Here is a 22,896-nt window from a genome sequence, read left to right as displayed (position 1 = left end):
GTTACTCACATTAAGCCAGGTTCTCCGTACTTGAATTACAAATCCAGTGGAGGAAAAGTTTAATTCAAAACCTCAAAATGATCCTTCTTGGGTGTAATGAACTTGATGCAGGCTGCCACCTCATCCTTGGGTTGCAAGTGATAATAATGATTTAGATTACATATACTGCACATCTTTCATTTCAAAGTCTATGAATTTGATTTGCCCCTGTCTGTACAAACACCTTCTGAATTCTTAATTTTGACAGTGTTTTAAATTGGCTGATGTGAAAATGCAAATGGTTGACTGCTCTTGGCGACTGTAGAAACATGGCATGCAACATGGCAGACTTCATAGATGAGAACTCACTCTCTATGTATGTAGATAATGACGCATTCTAAAGCAGGATTTATTCCTTTGCATTGACACTGTACCTACGGTGTAGGCTCTGCATCAACGCCGTAGCCTGACAAGCACCTCCCCAGAAATGTAACTACCCACTGCGGCAATGCAGACCTCCTGTCTATTTTTGTAAGCTGAAACCATTTCCCTCAGTGGAAACTAAGCCTGTATTTACTTTAATTTCACAGATAAGAAACAATAAATTGTGAAGACAATAAACCCCTTACAAAATAGCATTTTAAGTCTCGTATGTGATTTATTCTGGTTTCATATGAGTAGAAGAAATCTCTGCTAGTCGCTAGGCTAATTTTTACAATGTAAAATGACATAGGCTTGTGCTAAAAACATTAGCATGTTGTATTTTTGTGGAAAATGTGCCCAGCAAAAGTTTTTTTTTTCTCTGAATCCTGGGAGTTATAGTGAAGCTGATTTGTGTACTTGTGTTGGAACTTGTCTCTATTAAGCCATGTTTAATGTGTGCTTTGGGTGTGTCTTGAATCAACTAAACTTTACAACACTTCACAGAAACCTCACCACGGACTAGTTTTTTGGAGGTGTAACTGCAGAGTTACACAGACACACCACTGCACAAGTATAAATGCTCACAATGGCATAGGGCACGTGTGTTACAGTGTAGGCTCTGCATAGAGCTGACGCACAAGTATAAATCTGCCTTAAGTTAACAGAACAGTAAAGAAAACATACTTAACAACAAACAACATACTATGAACACACTGGGGGCAGAATCAGTTGCCAAGGAAGGAGTGTTAGTATGTGACTGATAGACAAGTTACACACATGAGAGGTTTATGTTCTGGGCAAACTGTGGATGCATCTGCGAGTCCTCCAGGGCTCTCATATGCTCATGCATGGGTCCCAAGTCCGGATTTTAATCAGTGAAATGTGTCAAAATGAACATGAGAGGAAATGGTCTCATGTTGCACATTTGGGCCCCCGCAGAGCAACTTGGAAAAATAATACAAATCTTTATTTTATTGTGTAGCATTTCAGCAACTAAGAGAAATCACATCGCGCAGATGGTTGTGGACACTTCCGTGCAAAGTATAAATCTGCCTTTGACTGTACATGTGTCTTTTCAGAGCGTGTTAAGTGTGACACTGTGTTACACACACACACACACACACACACACATTGTGTCGCAGTACAGGGACCTTGGAGATTAATGACTCTATAGGTGGCGCAGTGCAGAGGGAAGGCCAGGGGAAGAGGACTAGAGAAGGGAGGGATAGATTTAAGAGAGGAGGAGAGGAACAGGAGAAGGGGGATGGTAGGGAGGCTGGATAGAAGGACAGTGGGGGGTGGTTAAGGGTAGCTGAAGAGGAGGCTCGGGGGAGATGGAGGTAAAATGAGGATTGGAAGAAGTTACGAGATGAGGAGGAGGGTCAGGATTAAAACAGAAGGAGGCAGAGAAGTGGAGGAGGTGGAGGAGTCTAGAAGGAGACCAGGAGGAGGTGGAGAAGAATGTTGTCTGCCTGAGCAGTTTTATTGTTTGCAGATAGGCCTGGCTTGTGATGAACTACTGCAAAGTCAAATAGGGCTCAGTGTGTGTGTGTGTGTGTGTGTGTGTGTGTGTGCGCAGAGTGATGCATTGCCCTGCTCGCTCTCCCTCTCTGAGATTGGACAGAACAGACACAAAAGCCCTCATTTTTGCTGTCGTCACATCTCTCCCTTCCACTGTTTCATCATATTTATTACACCCACAGCTGTCTGCTGGTGTAATGACACACACGTAATCCCCACCCATCCCCCCACCCATCCTCTCCTCCCCATGACCCTTATTCATTTTACAGCAGGAGCAGTTTGGGCTACCAGCATTTGCTGTGTTGCACGAGCCTGTCCTGCGTCAGAATCCTGATTTTTGAAACGTCATGGATGAAAGAATTGAAACCAAAACTGAAACTAAAACAAGCACTAAAAAATGTCATCATAGATTGAAACTAAATATAAAAGATATCCTTTAAGAAAAAATAAACTGAAACAATATTGCCTATTTAAAAAACTAAAATAAATAAAAATAAAATTTAACATAAATTAATTCATGTTTGGAATTGTTGCAGCCTAAAATGCCTGATTTGACAGCAACTAAAGATTTGCAATGCATGTTGTGATCATGGGTGTATTACCGAATGGGCCTGCCAGGCCTAGGGGCCCAAGGCCCGGAGGGTCGCAAAGCAAGAGCCTCTGTGTGAAGTGACTGGTTTTGAATTTGCCTATCCTGTCAAAAGGCTCAGTCATTATGTGAATAACAGAGCCCCAAAAGTCCAGAAGAAAAGGAAAGCTGAAGGGATAGTCGAAACATTCACTTTGAAGATGTCACAAGAAAGAAATGAATAATGAATGATACATTTTAAGACAGTTTCCATCCTTTCAATTTTTCTACAGGACTTTAAACCCCATTTCCACCAAACAAATTTGGTATGGTACCTTTGGAACCAAAAGTAACCCTTCAGACATGGTATCTAGACCCTAGGTCCATTTAGCGTTTCCACTGGACCTAGTTTATCGTCAGCGGAATGAAATTGCGTCCTGACATTTTAGGAACAAATGGAACAGGCTGCACTGACAGTCTCTCTTGATGGGATATTTAGAAATAGCTAGTTTGTGCATTTAGTCCTTCTCAGGTAAGAGCAGGGGTTTCGTGTTACTGTAGCTCACAGGAAGGACGCTCTGCAATGGGTTTTTTTCTACAAGTGTGGATTAGAATATATGCAGTTCACATTATGCGGTCGAAATCAAAATATATTTTTAAACGCTTGAAGATCCACTCATTACTAAAAGTGTATGTCATACAAGAGAGACAATAAAAACTAATGGAACAGTCAAAGATTTCAAATTTAAATTTAAGGTGTGTTGATGAATTCACGTCGTCAACTCATGCATTGAGTAACATTACAAGTAAACATTCTAAATTCCAAAACATCCTTTTTCCACGACGGATGACTAGAAAGGCGCTATACAAATGCAGGTCCATTTACCATTTACTTGCCACGGTATGAACAGTGGTCATATAAGCTTCAAAACCAGCCACAATGCAGCCCTGAGCAAGAGTGACCGTCCACTATTGATCTCAAGGAATTGCAGTGTTTCTGGCTCCACCTTTTAGTACCAGAACAGTGTGCTAGGGATCCCAACAGAGGGGTGATCAAAAATGGGGGCGGTAAGGAACACTTCCATTGGTACCATCCACAACTTTTCACAGTGAAAACAGAAAAAATGTTGTAAACCATGCATATGTTATGTTTGCACATTATTATGTAGAAATGTTATGCTTCAACAGTGATGTGGTTAGGTTTAGGCACAAAAACCACTTGGTCAAGTTTTGACTTAAAATACCCTGCCTGGGGGTCAAAATCCCAGCAGGAAATGTAGCGGTATCTCAGTAAAAGCAGCTCCTTTTCCTGGTACAATCCCCGGCAACGATTTTCTACATAACACCCACGTTTGGAGCCTAAAACCAATGAAGTCAGCTCATCACTTTAGCAATGTTAATATGATACTTATGAAACCTGCAAATGTAACGTATTTTTGTGTTGCACAAGCGTATAATCTAAGAAATTCTAAGAAATTATGGATCCTTTTTAAAAACCGAAACAATAAATTTGTGACCATAGTCTACCTGTTAGTAACTGTGGATGTTTGAGGCACATGCAGATATTGATTTTTTTTAAGTTTAAATATCACTTGAATCCCTTCAACTTGTATGTGAATTTCTAGTTATATGACGAGATGGATACCACTGTGCTACTTGTTTGGTAAATGTGAAACTGGAGCCAGGAGACTGTTTTTTTTGTTTTGTTTTTTTTTAATTTGTGAAAGTGCACTCTCACTTGTTTTAGCAAACTTGTTTTAACAAAAAACCACAACAAATAAACAAAAAAATGTTAAAAAGCATTCATGACATTTGTAAATTTAATAGATTATTACTTTGTTGCTAAAATGGCATTTCATTTGGACAAGAGTGCATTATAACTTGTTTAGGACTTGTAACTCAAAGTTTAGGACTTGAGACTTGACAAGGGACTTGTCAGTCTGGACTAGGAACATGATTTGGGGCTTGTCAGTCTGGACTTGGTACTTGACTTGAGACTTGTCAGTCTTGATTTGGTAATTGACTTGGGACTTGGAACTTGACTGGTAAATTGTCAGTCTGGACTTGGAACTTGACTAGGGACTTGTCAGTCCGGACTTGGAACTTGACTTGAGACTTGGAACTTGACTTAGGACTTCACAGGCTGGACTATGAACTTGATTTAGGATTTGAGTGCAAAGACTTGTGACTTGCAAAACAATGACTTGCTGCACCACTGGAGGTCACTTCTACCAGCCATGAAGTCCAACACATAACCTTCAGTCATTCCACTGATTGCTGTTTTTACTCTTACTCTTTGGTTCTTGTACATATTAAACAACAAGTTAAAATGTGTTAATAAATGATTTTTAGACATGCTGGTATGCAGACTTTATATCAGTGGACAGAGCCATTCCTTTAAATAGAGCTAGGCAGATATATTGGTCTGTAGCTCCATTTATGACAATATATGATACTTCCACTGTTTGTGAAGATTTCCATGTTCATTAAAAACAAATGGGCTCGGGGAGAGCCACAGACACTGAAATAGATAGCATGTTTGTTTCTACTTTTATTGTATTAAACACTGGGTGCAAAATCTAGCAATGGCCCCAAACATGCAGTGATAGCTGATCACCCAGTGCATATACCAAAAATATTGATTTTGTATTTCTACTTTCTGTTTCTTGGTCCATGACACATTCCTTTGGCAGAGCTGGGCCAACTACCCACCCACATGCATGGGACAAAAATAATGTTTACATATATATATATATGGCTTTTGCCTTTATTAGATAAGACAAGACACAGCCTTTGTACATGGGGCACCTGCTCCACCAGGTCAGCTAGTGGTGCCCCAAAAATAATATCTTGATACATGATATAATGTTTCAGTACTTATTTAATATAAGTGTATGGCAAATATGCATTTCTAACTGTCTAACTTTCTGGGTTTCTAACTTGTCACAGTGTAAATTCAACTTTAAACTATTCCATAAAGACATGGTAGGAGCTAAGTTAAACATGAGAGTAGTGACTGACTGCATACAAACCAGAGCTGAATAGAAATCACACCACTGAAAAACATGTTAACGCCTCCTGTGAAAAATATGCCCAAACCTGATTTCTCTCAGTGATCTGAAAGTTCAGAGAATTACACTTACTCTAATGTTCAGGTCCTGATAGATAACATTTTTGTGTGAACTGGACAATAAGTAGTTAAAAAGTAAAAACATAAAAGAGTACAAGACACGTGATTTACAGAGCAGATCTATAAGCTGTAGCAAAAATAAACCACACAATTTAATTTTAGATGGATTTGGAGCTTTCAAGTGTTCATTTTTGACTGCTGATACCACTGCAAACAAAAGACTTTAAATAATCACATCAGTATTAAGAGGGGAACAGCTTAAGAGGATTTAATAGATGTCTACCCCAGTGGTGTAGTGGTTGTTGATGAGGTGGTTGTACTACAAGGGGTGTGTTTGTAAATCCAATCTGATGTTTTACACTGAATGAGAACAGCTGTCATTTAAAGAAACAAACCCAGGTAATCAAAATGACCTGGCCCAGCATCATTCTAAACTCAGAATTAAATTGCCTGGGCTGTGTCAGGCAACCGGACACAGCCCATGACACCCCAGAATCAGCTGGCCCAGTTGCCGATACTGCCATCATTGGTGACCATGCTGTTTCTGTTTTACATGAGTTAACGAATGGTTAAATTCACATTAACTCCACTTGGCGCCCTGCTGCCCCATCTCCCCCGACAGAGTGCCCAGAGTACACTCTGCCACTCTAGAGTATGGTAACCGAACGGTAGCTTCCAACAGTGCTCTGAATTTACTAATGGTCCAGTTTGTGCCAGAGTGTGCTTTGGCACTCAGAGAAACTATTACTGAATGCACCCTAGTTAGATGGGTAGGTTACCAAGAAGGAAGTAGGCATACTCTCCTATTCCAATGGCTTTTTGGCTGATAGATGGGTATTCTATAAACAACCAGAAAAAGGGGTGGGTATTGCCTGTATACCCACCCCTTTTTCTATGCATACCCTCCACTACACCACTGGCATACCGCATTAACAACTTTGTTCATTCTTTAAAGCTGTTACAGTCCAAGACACTCAGAAATAACCCTTCTTAAGTCCTGCCCCTTTTCGCTCTGTGCTCCAATCAGAGTTGCAGAACCTCAGTCAACCTTCCCTATTCCTGTTATACATATGCTAAATGTGCTAGGTTCGTCTATGCTGAAGAGAAAATCAAATTCTGAAGATGGTTAAAAGATGTGGCTGGGGGACTGTCACATTCTTCCTACACTGTATAAGTCTCAACTTAAGTTAGCTAATATCTTTACTACTGAACCAAGCCATCAAAATACACACACTAATTTGCCAGAATCAAAAATTTTTGCCAGCAGGTACCTACAAACAAAAGCACAAACACAGTCTAAGTACTGGCTTTGTTGGTGGTGGAAAGGTTAAAGGAGGGAAGAGCTTCTTCTTCTTCTTGTCTTTTAATGGCGGTTGGCAACCAGCGTATTAGGTGCATTACCGCCACCAAAGAGGGAAGAGCTTCTGTCAGCTGAAGGTTTAAAAACTCTCTGACTCGCAGTGGGCCAATCCGGTGTCAGCAATCTTCTTGTGCCAGCCCAGTCAGCACTCACCACCTGACTTGCAGCAACCAATCACGCTCCAACACATGCACACACTCTGACAGGAGGAGAGAGAACATCTGACATATCACTACAGATTAACACAAGGACAACAAAACCAAAAAATAATGACCTGGGTCATAACAGCAAAATGCTAGCTAACTAGCTAGCTAATGTATATCTATCTAAATCTGTTTTAGATCAACACCTTCAACCAGGGTTGCTTCCTCCTTATTTCTGCGGGAATGTTAGAGATGTAGGAAAGGACAGATAGGTTGGTTGCGGACATATTTTTTAGATGACATGACTTATTTTCAGCTAGAAAAGGTCAAGGCTAATGCCCTTTTGTTTAGCCTGTATTATATCTGTATGGTTTCATGCCTTCTTGAAGAGCGCATCTCTTGGCACCTTCATGGCCCAGAACAGAACAGTGTTTCTCAACGAGGGGTCCTTGAAGGAGTTCCAGGGGGTCCCCAGAAAAGTGGAGTATAGTTTATTTTCGCTATTTAACTCACTATAGAACTGAGCCCAGTGTGAGTAAGGGTCATAAAAATTACTTTTCTAATAATGGGTTTCACTTCCTTGTCATATCTAACAATCAAAATATTTTCAGATTGTAGTGTCTGTAGCAAAGTCTTATCAAATGGGGGTCTGTGACAGAATGTGTCTCAATTTTGGGGTCCTTGACATGAAAACAGTCAAGAGACACTGAAATAGAAAATTGACAAGTGCTTAGGTGAAAACGTGTTTTTTTTTATAATATCCCGTCCACGCAAGAGCTGTTTTAAAAAATTCCCTGTCCAAATGAAAATTCTAAAACACAGTAGAAACACTGTTAAGAACGTGCTACACCAACTGGGTTAGTGATAAAACCCAGGTCTGTCATCGTGACAACAGTGAAAACAGAATTCCTGAAAATCTTCACACTGGATGGGTTTTACAAATGTTTTTAGTAACCTAATGCAGTTTGTGTGTGGACAAATGGCCAAAATTCATATAAAAGTGGAAGAAATAGAAATGTTTTAAAAAAATACCTGTGGACGGGGCCTTACACATCAAATACAAGAACAGCTGCTGGGTCGACAAAAAATGTCCAAACTTTCAGCTTCCATAATCACTGCTCTTTCTGGTGGACAGATAGAGCATTGCAACTGATTTCCATACATGGTGCATAGGGGCATTATTAAGCGGCAACACATTTACAAAGTCATTAAAGGGTGATCCAGGGGCCAGTGGCTATTTTAGATGGCTACTATTGTATGTGTAGAATGAGATTTAAATAATTTGTTTGTTTTTTGTTTTGTTTTTAATTGCAGAAAAGAGGGAAGGAAAGGATTTGAAAGTAATATTGTTGCTAACTTTACTGTTGTGGCTTGAGGAATGCTGAAAGTGGTTTAACATCCTGTCAAAAACTCATCAGGGGTTTGCAGCTTACAAGAAAGCTACTGCAGCAACTGGTAAGCCTATACTACCCCATTCTGAATTATGCATACTGCCTCAGATAACACATTATTCATGACCAATGCTGCATTGTACAGGTGGAGGTGACCATTAAGCACATTTGCTGAAGTGGTTCAGGGAGTGCTTGGAGAAAGTATTGCTTCAAATAGTGGGGCAATGCTTCCTCAGGGGCTGGTTGACGGGCTCTTGAGTTCTTGCCAAGGTAAGGCAGTATGAATGAATTATTTTTTATTTGGTTGCTTACACACAAATTTCGAAATTGATATCTTTCCTATCTTTATTTCAAGGAAAAACACTCTTGGCCTTTTGTTCCACCCCTTGCAGAATGGGCCCAGGTGATATGGATGACATGGCATTGCGAAAAGAAGGACTGTGAATAAGCATTAAAATCTTGTACAGAACGAAGCAATACTACACTCTTATAAATAAAACAATTTAAACACTTCATGGTTTGAGTCTTTATTATGCTATTTGGTTCATACAGTTATTTTATCTGAACTGTCGTTATAATCGTTATCATCATCTGAGGATGTGCATGCATTATGCACTGCAGTTATCTTGTTGCATGTCTTTATGGAGAACATAGGATGTGTTTCCATGCCCTTCTCCACAGTACTTTGTGTGATCTGAAAAAATAATACATTTAAGTATGTTTGGCTACAAAATACCATCCGGTACATTGTAATTTGTTTTCATTTAAGTCAGTGGCACACTGATTATAATTGGACTCCCAGCTGGGGTCTTGGGAATGGTTAAAGAGGCCATTTTGATTGGGGATATCCTCATTTACCAAGGAGACACTACCTTGGGGATCCCTCTTCCTGCTCACACCAGCTTGAAAAAAATTGTGAAATTCTGTGGTGATACCCGTTCATTTCAATGGAATAGCCAGAATTAGTGGATTTGCTCTTGAAGGGATGAAGTTTGCTGAAATTTTCACCTCAAGACCAACTCTTTATTGAATGAAATGATGCACAATCTTGAGAACATCCTGAAGATTATGAACATTCTTGGAAAGTACACCGAACGTCTGCCTCCATACTGCAGCCATCTAATGCTGGGACCAGCCTATGCAACATATTTCCTCTACGTTGTGACTGTGGGCCTACTGAGAATATTAGCTTGCAGTCTTGAGGTGATCCTGCAGGAAGCCGCAGACAGACGTGTGGGACCTGGAATGTCAGCTACTATGGCGACATGGAACACATCGTAAACATTGTCAAACTAGACAAGAGAAGATAAAATATTTGGACATGGACGTCCTCCTACCAGCTTCTTGTGAGGCGTCCTAAATGTGGACTTGGTTATATTTCACTGCAACCTTCTTATGTCGGATAGCGTCAATTTTGTAGTCTGATCTAGACAGACTACTACTTACCAGCGCTTTAAAAATTACTACATGTAGATTTATTATGTTTTTGTGAATGTGTGTGTGTGTGCTGGGGGTCTGGGGGGGTAGGATGGGAAGTGGTGGGGGGCTTGCCAGGGTTGATGCAGGGGATAGAGGTTAGCAGCATGATAGTACTATCAGATGGTGCAAAAGTGCAAAAAGTCAAGTTTTCCATTTAGTAACTTTGAGCATTTTCTAAGTCAGACGGCATATGATAAAGAACTTTTATTCTTTAGTTCCTCGAGGGTAAGAAGTCATGCCCCCAAATTTCCTTTTACCTGGATTACAAATTCAACCTCTGGTTTCCTGTACATGTAAACACAGTTACTAATGGTTAGAGCAATGTAAGGTATTAGACACAATGTCAGCACCAGGGACTCTCTACACTATGACCTACTGAACAGCCTGCTGCAGAATGAGAGCCAGTATTGGTTGGCATGTTTCTCTCAACATGGAAGATATTGATTTTTAGATGATAAAGTAGGTTCATTTTTTTGGGATTTAAATGGGGTTTGTATTTACTTCATATTGTTGCATACATACTAGGTTTCTTAAAAATGCTTATAAATAATGATGTAAATAATATGTGTGCACATGGGTTTGTAGTGTATATGTAAATAATAATACTCAATTTTAGACTTACTATTAATTGAAGACGAGTCCACATTTTGTGATACAGGTATAATCCCTTATTTGTAGATGAAAAATAAAAAGAATCCACAATTTGTGAATCCAACATTCAATGTGAGCACCTTTGTGAGCCACAAAGGGCCCCAAAGTTTTCACGAAACAATTAACATTGAATTAAGCACTTAATTTAGACTGTGGAGTTTCTTACTGTCTTAGATTTAAATGAGAAAGAGGGATCCATTTACACTAGGGGTAACCTCGAGATCAGGGGGACTGTTTCAATCCTATTAAATCCAGAAGGTGCCATTAACCATCACCTCTGTCTTTATAATGTCCAGCTATAGAGCCATTCCCACGATGGATGGCTGCCTTGTGCTCTGCAGTGAGAAGATTTCTCACTTCACAAGGTCATTTTGGAAGGCAGATCTTGAGTTACATTTTTTAGATTTACAGTCACATGCTTGCATAACAGGATGTGTGATCCTGTAGTTCAGTTATACCCCTTTTCCAACAAAATTAGCATATGAGCCCTCTTTTTTCAAACATGGAAAAAAACGGCTAGAAATAGGTTCTAGACTCCTTTCCCATTGCCAATAGACCTAAACTGTGATGGCTCTGCAGCAGACAATTATGCCTTTCTGTTTATTTATTTACTTTTTATTGGTTTGTCACATTCGACACCATGGACAGGCTGGAAAACAGGTTAGTAAACAGCAGAAAGCAGCATGGAGGCCAGTGAAAATGTTACAGTGGTGACTTGTTTTGAAGAAACCTCTTACTTATTCGGTCTCTCTTTCAAACCTTGTTGATGTTTGAGTACTGCTTGGGTGGAGACGGACAGTAAGCTACTTGGTGGTGCACCATTGCACCTTACAGGTAAAGGGGCTAGACAGGGACAGTTTGTGAGAGTGTGACAGGGCTAACTCTTAGAAGCACACAGGTAGTGTTACCTAATAGTTAATAACAGATTAAACAACAGAGTTGAGACTTTTCGGAGTGAGTTTGTCGGGACCATAGACTGTATAGTTTAAAAGCTTTTTTAAAGAAAGTTAGGACAGTCAGCTCCTGTGATATCTTGCAACTGCCTAGCAATGCCTAGTTGTTAACAAAACACGGATGACGTTAGTCAGCGGTCATGAACAGATTTAATATTCGTCAAGCTATTTCCGTGTCAGTTCATCAGGACCATAGACTGCATTGTTTACTGGCTCGGTGTCTTATGTTTTTTAAAGATACTTAGGATAGTCAGCTTGTTTTGCAACAGCCTAGCAATGCCTAACTGTTAGCAAAACACAGCTGTCGTCCAGACTTTTTTTTTGCAGGTTTTTTGGGACCATATACTGTATGGTTTAACAGTTTGGTGTCAAATTTTCTTTTTGAAAGAAGCTTTGGACAATAAGCTGATATTTTGCAACAGCCCATCAGTGCAATGGCTCAACCCAACTAGACAATGAGGTTATACTTGAGACCAAAGACAAGACTAGACAATTATTAATTTATATGCACACACAACCACCTGGACAGGGGCATGAATTACTTAAAGGTAGATTGCCCTCAGTATTGTAATGTGTCAAAATGATGGATGGCATTCAGATTTTTCCATCATTGTTAAATAAAAAAATAAATGATGGAAAATATTGTGACCAATGGCTCTCAGGACATTTTTTAATTATTATTTTGAAAGCTCATCAGTACCCATTTCTTTCCACTGGATATATTTAAAAATGAAAGTAAAGTATTATATCCAAATATTGGGATAAGTCCATCACATCTTATGGGTTAACCTTACTGGACACTGATGTAAGAAGTCATTTATCTCTTGTTGTAGTCAGTGTGTCATTTTTTAAAAAAAAAAAAAAATAGCATCTCTATTTTAATATTCATATTAAAGAAGGACAAATAAGGGTCATGCTGATTGTAGTTTTTGGAAAATATATATATTAAGTATACTCCAAAACCCAAAAAATATCATGTTGTTTACACTTAATGCTAATAGGGTTGCTAGTCGACTTCAGCAATATTTTTTTGGTTTGATACTGGGGTTATGCTATGTGCCCTTTACTGACACCATGCTGTTACCTCAGTTTCTAATCAGAGCTGAATGCATTATAACAGGTCAACATCAAGGTCAAGACATTTCAATAGTGGCTATGATTTTATGTTACTATAGCAAATGTACACACCCTACATGATTTATAGAAACAGGTAAATTTGCATTTTCCTAAAACATAACTACACAGAACCAACCAGTATAGGTGACAATGTCGAGGTATATCGCACAATTGTCTTATTTTCATGACAACAAGCACAGACTGATGATTGACAGATTTACCTACTAATCATTTTCTGGTGCCTGTGTGTCAATGGTTTGTTTCATGTATAGGCGGGGCTGCGTTGGAAAAATGACATGGAGCCTGCTATCGCGCAACAGAGTGGTTTGCTTATGTGTTTGCGTCAGCATGGAGCCTACTGGTATGAAGCACTGGAGCCAAGGATCGAACCCAGGAGACATGAATGATTTTGGTGTCCATGTTCTCATCACACCAACAGGATAATCTTCTGAAGACATGGTGTGTTCCTTTGAGTTTTGTATTATTCGGGTGCTCAAGAGACCTTCTTTTCACTTCTGTGTGGAAGTGGGGAGAAGACAAAGAGGAGAGCTGGCAGCGTAATCCAAATAAATCAATATGAATGTGTGCCATATTTGACTTTGATTGCCAGTCTGTAGGAGCTCAAATAACAATCGAGCTCTTTACACGCTGAATTTTGCGCTTCATAATCTCTTTGGAGTTACAGTACATAATTTCTACTGCACCAGCTCTTGAGATTTGAGGTTTCTGGGAGTCATCAGTCATAGACTGAAGACTCCTTTGTGGTCATTGTTGGTACAATTTTGGGCAAAGTGTTTGAGTATGATGGTCAATTCACCAACAAAGTCATATGAAGGAATGCATTCATTTGTGGGCATCGTTTGGATTACGAATTTCTCATTTCTATTGTGTCTTTTCACACCCCAACTCCAAATCTCCCCCATCTGGCACAGGCAACAAGAAGTGACCGGACCCCAATCTGCAGTGAGCATATTGGCAATTGCCCACCGTGGCGTATTTGATGGCAGTTCAACAGTCTTTTGCAAATGTGCCAAATTCCATTTTGTTTGGAGTACGCTGCCAGTCGAAGAGAGGGAGGAAGTAGGAGCATGAGAGAGTGAATAGGAGAGGAGTGAATCACTGAGTGTGTGAGAGAGAGAGGGAGAGAGAAACACAAAAACAAAACAGCATCGCTCTCATTGGCAGAAGCAGGCTACCCAGCCAAGCCTGACACCTCATCTCAAAGCATCAAAGCATGATGGAAAAATACCAGTGTCCACAGTGTGTACGTGTGTGTCTGCTGTGACCAGACAGTGTTTTCACTACAAATGCCCTTACAGCTCACATGGCCCATTGATAGATTATTGGAACATGTCTAGCATTTCTGTTTTAGCCTCTACAAACCAACAACTTGCCTAAGGGGCCAACTGGCCTTCTAGTCCTCTCTTTTCATGGCATCAAAAAACAGTGCTTAAATGCACACAATACAAGCTTGCAGGTAATGAAAAAGGGCCTGTAAAAACCAAGCACAGCCAGAACAGTGAAATAAGGACACAGAATGCTGTTCAAGAGGTTGTGTTATTCAAGTGTGCCTTTTTTTTTCCTTTTACAAAGTTTTAAAGAAATGATCATCCATTTGTTGTATAGAGATGAATCGCTATGGTAGGTAGGGTTTTGGACACAGATAGAGCAACTTCCATAGTGCCCTTGTAGAGGTGCCTCTGATCTATATGCACCATGTTTATTGAGATATACCAAGTACATATGAAGCACTGAACACATCTGTGCTTTCCAGTATCCCTGTCAAGAGTTTAATTTGTCTGACAGAGTTGTTCTTCAAGCACAAGTCTGATGGAACACATGCTTCCGTCTCAGTGTATATTGACAGAAAAAAATGTGACTGAAACATGTCTGCTAGACTTGCTTACTGCTGATGCCGTGAAACTGTATAATCTGTTTTGGACTGTTATCAGCATTGCAGCAGCACTTTAAAGGCATTTCTGTAGCATTTAGCAACCATGGCTAGTCAGTCCCTCCTGGATTGTTGCAGCCTGAAAAGCCTGATTTCACAGTAGCTTTTCTAATATATTGCAATTCATGTTGCTGTGTTTATGGCCATTTTATTTTGCAACAAATTTGTGGGAGCAGTGAAAATTGCAAATATAGTTATGTAGCTGCTAGGGATTCAGAGCATAAAATAATAAGCATTCAATATTTCCCACAGAATTACAATCTATTTGTGATGGTAGAGGGGTTGGGCGTTGGGGCCCACCGATCAGCTGCTGAGGCTCTTTGATGGGGAGCGTATCTATGTTTCCAGGGTTCTATGTTTCCCGGGTTCTATGTTCCCCACTTAACCCTGCAAAGAAGGTTCTACGTTCCCCGCTTACACAAAAAAGGTTCTATGTTTCCCGGGTTCTATGTTGCCTGCTCAGCCAAGTGGGAAACATAGAACCCTTTTTGTGTAAGCAGGGAACATAGAAGCTTTTTTGCAGGGTTAAGTGGGGAACACAGAACCCGGGAAACAGAGAACCCTGGAAACATAGGGATGACCCCATTTGACACAGTGCTGAAGGACCGTATCTGGTTAGCACAAGCTAACACAGCACAACGTGATCTCATCCCTATTCTCAGAGATCGAGCCGTTAATGTCCCACCGACACCGAAATGGCTCTACTTTGTCTGTAAACCTCTAAATAACCGTTGGGTAACGTTAGCTGTGTGATGCTTATAGTTGGCCTTGTGTGTGTGACTTTGTCCCAGGCACAGAGAGAGAGGGTCTGTGCAAGTCAATACTCTGCATGCAGCTCTACAATTGAATGGGATTTAATCAGTTTTAGAAAGTAAAATTTGCGGTAAAGTTGCAAAGATTTGACAAAATTGCAAGGTCACACAGAAGTCACAGGGACTGGCTGAATTTCCCTTAATTGTTGTAACACTGTAACATCCTGGAGAGACTGGCTAGTATTGTTATCATTATTGTTTCGATCTTACTATCATGACTGGTCTTATAGTGTCTTATATATTAACAACAAGGATGTTATAGGTGTGTTTTAAGATGTTAGGATGCTAGCTCTTTAAATACATCTCACTTTAAAAACCTTTCATTATTTTGTCACTTTTTTGGACATTTGCCACAATGCCACAATGCCAGGGCATGGTGCAGCACGGCCTTACTCAACTTGCTCGTTTTTTTGGTTTTCCTTAAGCAAAAGTTGAAGTTGGTAGTAGTACTATTTTCGGTGCCATTTCAATCAAGGTTCCAAGTGAGCTCAGCCAATGCTAGAAGACTGAGCTAAAACACTGGGACCACTGATTGGTCAGAGAGAATTGTCACTAGAATCATCACCTGTGTGACATGGAATATTCTGCTCAAACCTGCCATTTTTTTTTTTACTGTCAATAGCGACTGCACTTTACACTACACTGTACAATTGAAGTGGAAACGTCTGTTTGGTTGCTGATAAAAGGATCCAGGAAGTGACACGTCAAAGATGATGTGACAGCAGTTTCACAACGTGGCTGTGGCAATCAGCTGAGAATCCCACCTACACTAAGGTGGCACTACCTGCAGTAAGAAACAAAATAGAGCAAAGGACCTGGAACCAAAAGTGATTTGAGTCGACTCATACCATGCATTGGGTTTGACGAACATACAACGTATGTATACATACATATAACATTATACTTTCTCTACATGATGATTTCTTCAACTTGGTTGTGCCACTGTATGCTTAGCGATGTAGGCAGTCCTACTGGGTCCTATTGGGCTGCTGGATTCTGTTTTTGGTGACCTAGTGTAAGGCGCCTATTCTTGATCTTCCATTTTAGTCACTTTGTACTATCCTTGAGTCTAGCCTTCCTCTCTATCATCAACTCTGTGTCAATGGAACATTTGAAACCCATTTTTCCCTTGCATCTTACATAGACCCTACCTGCTGCACCAATTTGATCTCACTCCCAACTGGTCATGCTTGGGCAGGGGTTCTTGGCATCAGGTATGGATGCATCGAGGCAGCCCTGTATTGACAGTATGAGACAAATCTTGCTTTTTGCTAGGCAACATTTTTGAAGTTATTTTGTTAACAGCATAGCATAGTATGCCAGTATATCATGTGGCTTAACCTAACAATGTACTTTTGCTGCCTAAATTTATCAAACTATACATAAGAGTGAAGAAAACTTACATTGAAACTTTATTTTGAAAAAGACTGAATGCGTTTAACAAGTGAAAACTACATATCAAGTTAAACTGAAGATTAATTTGAAAAGAATCTACATGTAAAGAGCTTACATTGACCACTGTCCCTGAGCATCCAAAACTGATGATGGAGCGGCACCTAGAGTGTCGTAGTTCGACATGTACGGCCACTGCCCAAGCGTTAGTATTTGACAAGTTGGAAGTTAGAATGTGTTGATAAACGTTCATCCTTAGAAGGAACCATATAGATGTATACATCAGTGTTTCTTAGGACAATGGCCTTGATAGTCACGTTGCCCCTACCCTTCACTTTCCTGGGGTTGAACAGTCTCTAGGTCTGGAATACAAGTGGAATTCTTCCTTCTTGTTTTCTTAGGAGTCTCTATGGCTTTATTTTGTCCCATCTTTCCACACATATGTTGATAGCTTGGATCTAGTTCTTTCTCTTGATGTGGCGCTCCAGCACAGTCCAATTCTTTCTCTGTGTCTCTCTTGCTTCAGGGTCTTGTTGTTGAGATTGTGAAATCCTTGAGTATAAAGCTGCCCTGTGTGTCCGTGTGGCCATCTGTTAGTTCGACCCATTCAGTCCCAGTAATCCTCTCTCTTTGCAACCATGCGTCCACAATTGGGCAGATGTGATCCATGCGGAAGAGGCTAATAGTTTTTCCATTCTTGAACCATTTCGCCATGGTCATGTTCTACGGTGAGAACTATTATGACTCTGATATTGAGATTCAGGCAAGATCATGTTTTATTGACCTTCTGCAGCACTGGGCGCTCAAGAAAAATGTGTGTTGCATTGAATTGTCCATGTCAGTGCATGCAGTGGCCAGACTGGTGTGCTTGGTCTTACAGTTTTTAGTGATCTCTGTTGAGTGCTTTGAGTCCCTGGCATTGTTTTATATCCCCCTCTGAGCTTCTTCACATAATTACAGATACTGTATGTCCATTTGGGGGCCAAACAATTCCATGCTCTTGAGAGGCAGCTTCCAGTTTACGTTTTGGATAGTTGGATGATGGTCTTTCCTTTTCATCGTCTCTTTGCATCTATAGTGTCATTTTAGTCTGGCTAGCAGCACTGGAAGCCACTGTTTAGCAGTAGCCTCAGTTATGGACATTTAGCTGTGTAGTTTGAGTGGCAAGGATCTGTTTTTGAGCTAGCTTGCTTAACTCTATGTTGGACTTCCAGTACAATTTGTAGTCTCCTGCTCATTATGCTTGCATTGACATCTCCTGACTGCCACTCATAGCTAGGGCTGGGTATCATTTGAAATTTTCATTTGTGCCAGTGGAAAACCTCAGTGTTGCAACTAATATCAAAATTTTAAATGTTTATGTGCATGGATGGCACAGTCCTGTGGTTCCATTTATGGTAACACTGGCTTCGGCTTTGTCTCGAGTTCCAATAAAACACAATTTGCTGTGTTCATGGATGCCAGTGACACTGCTTCTGCTGGTCGGTTGGTGGACCTGCACACTGGGGGTCAGAACTTGATGGGGGTGATGTTAAACTTGTATGTTAATCCCTCCCAGCGAAACACACAAGTATTCATAACACAAGTGGTAGCTCGTGAACAAGTGTATAAAAACGCATGTTTAAATATGTTAAGAATTATGCCTATATGAAAAAAGAAACAAACAAAAAAAAAAAACGGAATTTCAGAACTTGACAGGTTTTGAAAATCATGTCAATAAAATATGGTAAATATTCAAACTATTGAAATTTTATACCCAGCCCTACCTTTATGTTAATGTATGTTATCATATTTTGTTATATCTTATCATATTGTATCACTCCTCTTTTGTAAGGCTTCTTATGTTATGCTGCATGTTTACTTTTTGCACACGCTTGTTTTATTTGATGTGACCACACTGTACTGCATCATGTGTTAATGCACTGTATTTCAACCTAATTAAATGCAAAAAATCTTCACAAGCGCAAGCATCTTGGTTTTGTTTCCCACAGTGTAGAGCCCTAACATGTGGCACCTGCACACTCTTTGGTTCATATTACTCAATATTAGTTTGATTTGGTTTGCGCCCACAATACTTTGCTGCCAGAGCACTTGCAGAGTTTTGTGCACCTACTTTGATGACCCTCACCCTATCTGAGTACCGAATACACAAGCAAGATCGTATGTATCCTGATGTATCTCATCTGGAGGTAGTAGCAGTGTTTTAGGCTTTAAAGGCTGTTTAATTTTACAGTTTTGCTTATTGCTTTCTCCATTTTATCTTGTGAATTTAATTCTGTGAATTTGTAATGTGTTGGTAATGTGGAGTGGGTATCAGGGGGTATTAGTGTACGGATTAGGGGACTGAGAGTATGGATTTATAGGATTTATGGGAAAAGACATAGGGATCAAGATAGGTGCCAGTCTTCCACTTCCTGTGTCTGTTTTCATTTATCTGTTTTGGCCCATCTTTGTGTTAGTTTCTGCCTCCTCAGCCTGACTCATCCGTGGTTTGTTTCCCTCTGTCTTGCATTTGTTTTGTTTTTTGGTTCTATTCATGGACCTCTCCCTGCATACGTCTATATTGCCCTTTTCTCAACTCCCTGATACAATGGCTGCCCCCTCCCGTTGAATATAATTGGAGGCTGACATTACTGTCAATAAGAGGCTTTGACGCACTAATTTATAACCCAGCAGGTTAGCAAGGTAGTAGTGTCCTGTGAAATTACACAACCTAAGGAATTGGCACCAACCATGTCAGCATAGCTTGTCGGGAGAGGGCTAAATAACACCCCAAATATGCTAAATTTAGGCAAGGGAACAACTGGCATGGGCATTTTCAAAGGCATCCCTTGAACTCTCACCTCAAGATAACTGAACGAAAATGAGTTCTGTGGGTACGGACTTTATATGTGTCTTTTTAAGGAAAGGGACAACTAGTCTATTTGAAGAACAATTGCCTACCATGTGTAGATATATAACACATAGGATTGTTGTGAAACTCAAAATGTTGACTGTGCCAGTATAAGTCTATGGGAAATAAGACCTTTTTTCTAAATGTTTGTTGTGTCTACACTTTACCACTACTACTGCTCTGCTTTCATGGGCTGCTTATAGTGTTTCATTCACATTGTGTGAGCCATAAGATCACATAAAGGATTATGCATCATTCATGCATTGGTGTTATCGATGTGTTTTCATTTGTGCTTAGAGCCACTATTTTTATTATTCTTTCCATTGTATCACCTTTGAGAGGCTGATAAATTATTGAATATCTTATGTTTGTGTGGAATGGACACAGTTGTTGTTGGAGTGATTACATCATGAACAAAATCAGTCATCAACAGCTGTTATCCAAGCAGACATATATTTGAAGAAGCGTGTTGTTGCTTTGAATCAAAAGATGTCCATTCTGTATTTCTGCACTACCCAGACTTTGCCACCTCCTACACTAGGACAGCTCTTGAGCTCTCCTATATCCCGGTTTAAGAAAATAAGCACAATCTACAATAATCTCTCCTCCACTTTGTATCTCATCAGTTATTTCAAGATGAAGATTGATACCAGCCTGACTATGCTCCAGCTCCCAGAGGCCCTGTCCCAGGCAGGCCTTCAGTTTTCTGTGGCCACTGAAGAGGACTTTGATGAGATCATGGCTATGAGCCAGGACATCTATGGGGGCCTTGACTACCTGCCCACTAGGTACACCAGCTGGCTGCAGGAGACCAACCGCACAGTCATATTGGCCCGCAAACAGGGAAAAGTGGTAAGTTTAATATATAGTATAAAAATATTTTTAATTTATGGTTTCAAAAAAAGGCAGAGTTCCTATATTCTAGAATCAAAGACATAGAAGGTATAGTACTCTGATATTTGGTTCCATGCAAAGGTAAGGTATTTCATGACTTTGAGTTTGAAAATCAGGAAATTTACAGCCCAGTCACCAGAAGAAAATGTTGGCATTGCACATTTCTGCAAACCACTAAAATGTTTTATTAAAAGTTTTCATACGCACCATGGGAACATTTCTAAAAGTAACAGTTCTGAATACATGTATGTGAGCTGACTTTGTCATCAGAATCAGAATAATACCTAGGGGGGATGACTGCTTAGCTTTAGCTTCAGCTTTAGATCACTGCAGACAACTCTTTGAGACCAACAAAGAATGTTTTTGAACCACCCATTACTCTGTTTCCAGCGGCTTTTTGCCACCGAAAGCTGTTGGTTTTTACTAAGACATTGCTGCAGTTCCGCCACAGATTGTGGCCAAAAAAACAGGTATTTTAAACCAAAACTTGAGCTATTCCAAACTGCAAACAAGAGGTGTTTGTATCTAAACTATATACTGTATAAAATAATGGACATAGCCACCCTGACGATCTGAGAAAACATTTGTACTGTATGTACCCTCTGTACACATAGGCACATTTTCATGTACATAGACCTGTTATTGACAAGTTGCTTTTCTATTGTTACTCAGCACAGCTCCGTCAAAGGTACCTTTATATAAACCAATCTGATATGAACCCACCACCCACTAAGTAAAGCAGCCCAAGCATCCTTCTCTCTAGCCACATCCTCCAGTTTGTCCTGAGGTATCCTCAGGTATTCTCAGAGCAGATGGGATATCTAAATTGCTCAAGCTTGTTCTGAGTTTCCCTGGGTTGTCCTCCCAGTTTGACATTACTAGAATACCAGGGAGCGTCCCAATTATATACCTTAAGCATCTCAGGTGGCTCCTTTTGACATAATGGAGCAGCAGTTCTACTCTGAGCACCTTTTGGATGTCTGAGCTGCTCACCCAGCCTCCAAGGATGAGCCCAACCAATCTATAAAAGAACAATAATTTGCACTGCTTAAATCTGCGATGTGATTTGATTGATCATCATCCAAATGTCATGATGAAAGATGAACATTGGAATATCCCAGTGCGCACTGGGGTCTCAATCTCATAGCCCCAGAAGACCCACATCATCTATTTTTTGCTGGTAATGTGGTCCTTCTGGCATGTTGCTTAGTCCACTGCCACCTTGACTCATTCATGGATAAAGAGCAGAAAGAGGCTTGTGCTTTATGCTCTGATTAATATGCCCTTGTTTCCCAAATCTCTACAACAGGTCATGCTGCTCTGCCCCATCTCTGGGAATGATGTAAAGTTCTACACAGGACATGTCAGTGTGATCGTATTTAAGTCCTTTTCCTCCTTTCTCTGTGATGTTCGACAGATTGCTCTTGAATCGGTGTGCGTGATTGACAATGGGGAGACTATGCTGGTGGAAGGTCTGCGTGTCGCCCCTCAAGAAAGGGGCAAGGGTGTAGCAGGAGTTCTACTGCGCTTTTGCTCTGAGCTGGTGAAATCCAAGTACCCAGAGGTCAAAGTAAGCCGTTTGACCCGTGATGATCAGCTTGGACCCAAGGATTTCCAGAAGTATCGCCTTATAACCAAGCAGGTACCAGCAACAAAAGCAGACTTTCTGTGTTTTGGTCTAGGTCTTTGCCAGTTCATGCATTGACTTTCTTCTCTACAGGGTATTCTGCTGGTGCGCTTCAGAGCTGAAGACCTCAAGCTCCGTCTGTCTGAGCTTGGTCTGGGTGCAAATATCCAATCCTCTTTGTCCACCTCCAACTCTTCTCCGGTACGTCTTGACCATACAGCTATCCACCGGCTGTATCTGACCACTGACCTGATGCAGGGGGTCCTTCCTAATGCAACCATCATTCAAGACTGGCAGCCATTCAAGCCTTTGCCCAGTAACATGGCCATCCTACTGAAGAAGGATATTGACTGGATGGTGGATGATGTGTCCAACCCTACTGTGGCTAGCCTCTGTACCTTCCCTTTCAGGGTGCCCATTGGAGATGACTGGTAATTGTCCTTTATTTATTTGTAATTAATTCATAATGCTGGTTCAGTCAGGGACAACTACTGTCCATACGAAAGTGTACAACAATGTAGAAGCATGGACTGCTATCTAACATAGCATTTTTGATAGTACCACTGGGGGGCACCAGAGTTGTAGTATTTATTAGATACTACATATAGTGGCT

General features: G+C 40.5%; 1 protein-coding gene across 2 annotated transcripts in view; it reads left to right on the top strand.

Moving 5' to 3' along the window:
- nat16 (N-acetyltransferase 16) overlaps positions 1–22,896 on the top strand; it is a 50,969-nt gene that overhangs the window by 13,953 nt on the left and 14,120 nt on the right. The window contains exons 2-5 of one of the 2 annotated variants that reach the window (XM_049568890.1): positions 12,987–13,173; positions 20,389–20,614; positions 22,074–22,298; positions 22,377–22,714. In XM_049568890.1, coding sequence (XP_049424847.1) covers positions 13,118–13,173; positions 20,389–20,614; positions 22,074–22,298; positions 22,377–22,714 — 845 coding nt within the window. In that variant the 5' untranslated portion in view covers positions 12,987–13,117. The remainder of the gene's footprint in view (positions 1–12,986; positions 13,174–20,388; positions 20,615–22,073; positions 22,299–22,376; positions 22,715–22,896) is intronic. The other variant, XM_049568893.1, reaches the window with a different exon arrangement.

The sequence above is a fragment of the Epinephelus fuscoguttatus genome, linkage group LG23 (assembly GCF_011397635.1).
Source record: "Epinephelus fuscoguttatus linkage group LG23, E.fuscoguttatus.final_Chr_v1".
NCBI lineage: Eukaryota > Metazoa > Chordata > Actinopteri > Perciformes > Serranidae > Epinephelus > Epinephelus fuscoguttatus.
The sequence above is the reverse complement of the archived record's forward strand: the minus strand, read 5'-3'. Positions and strand labels throughout refer to the sequence as shown.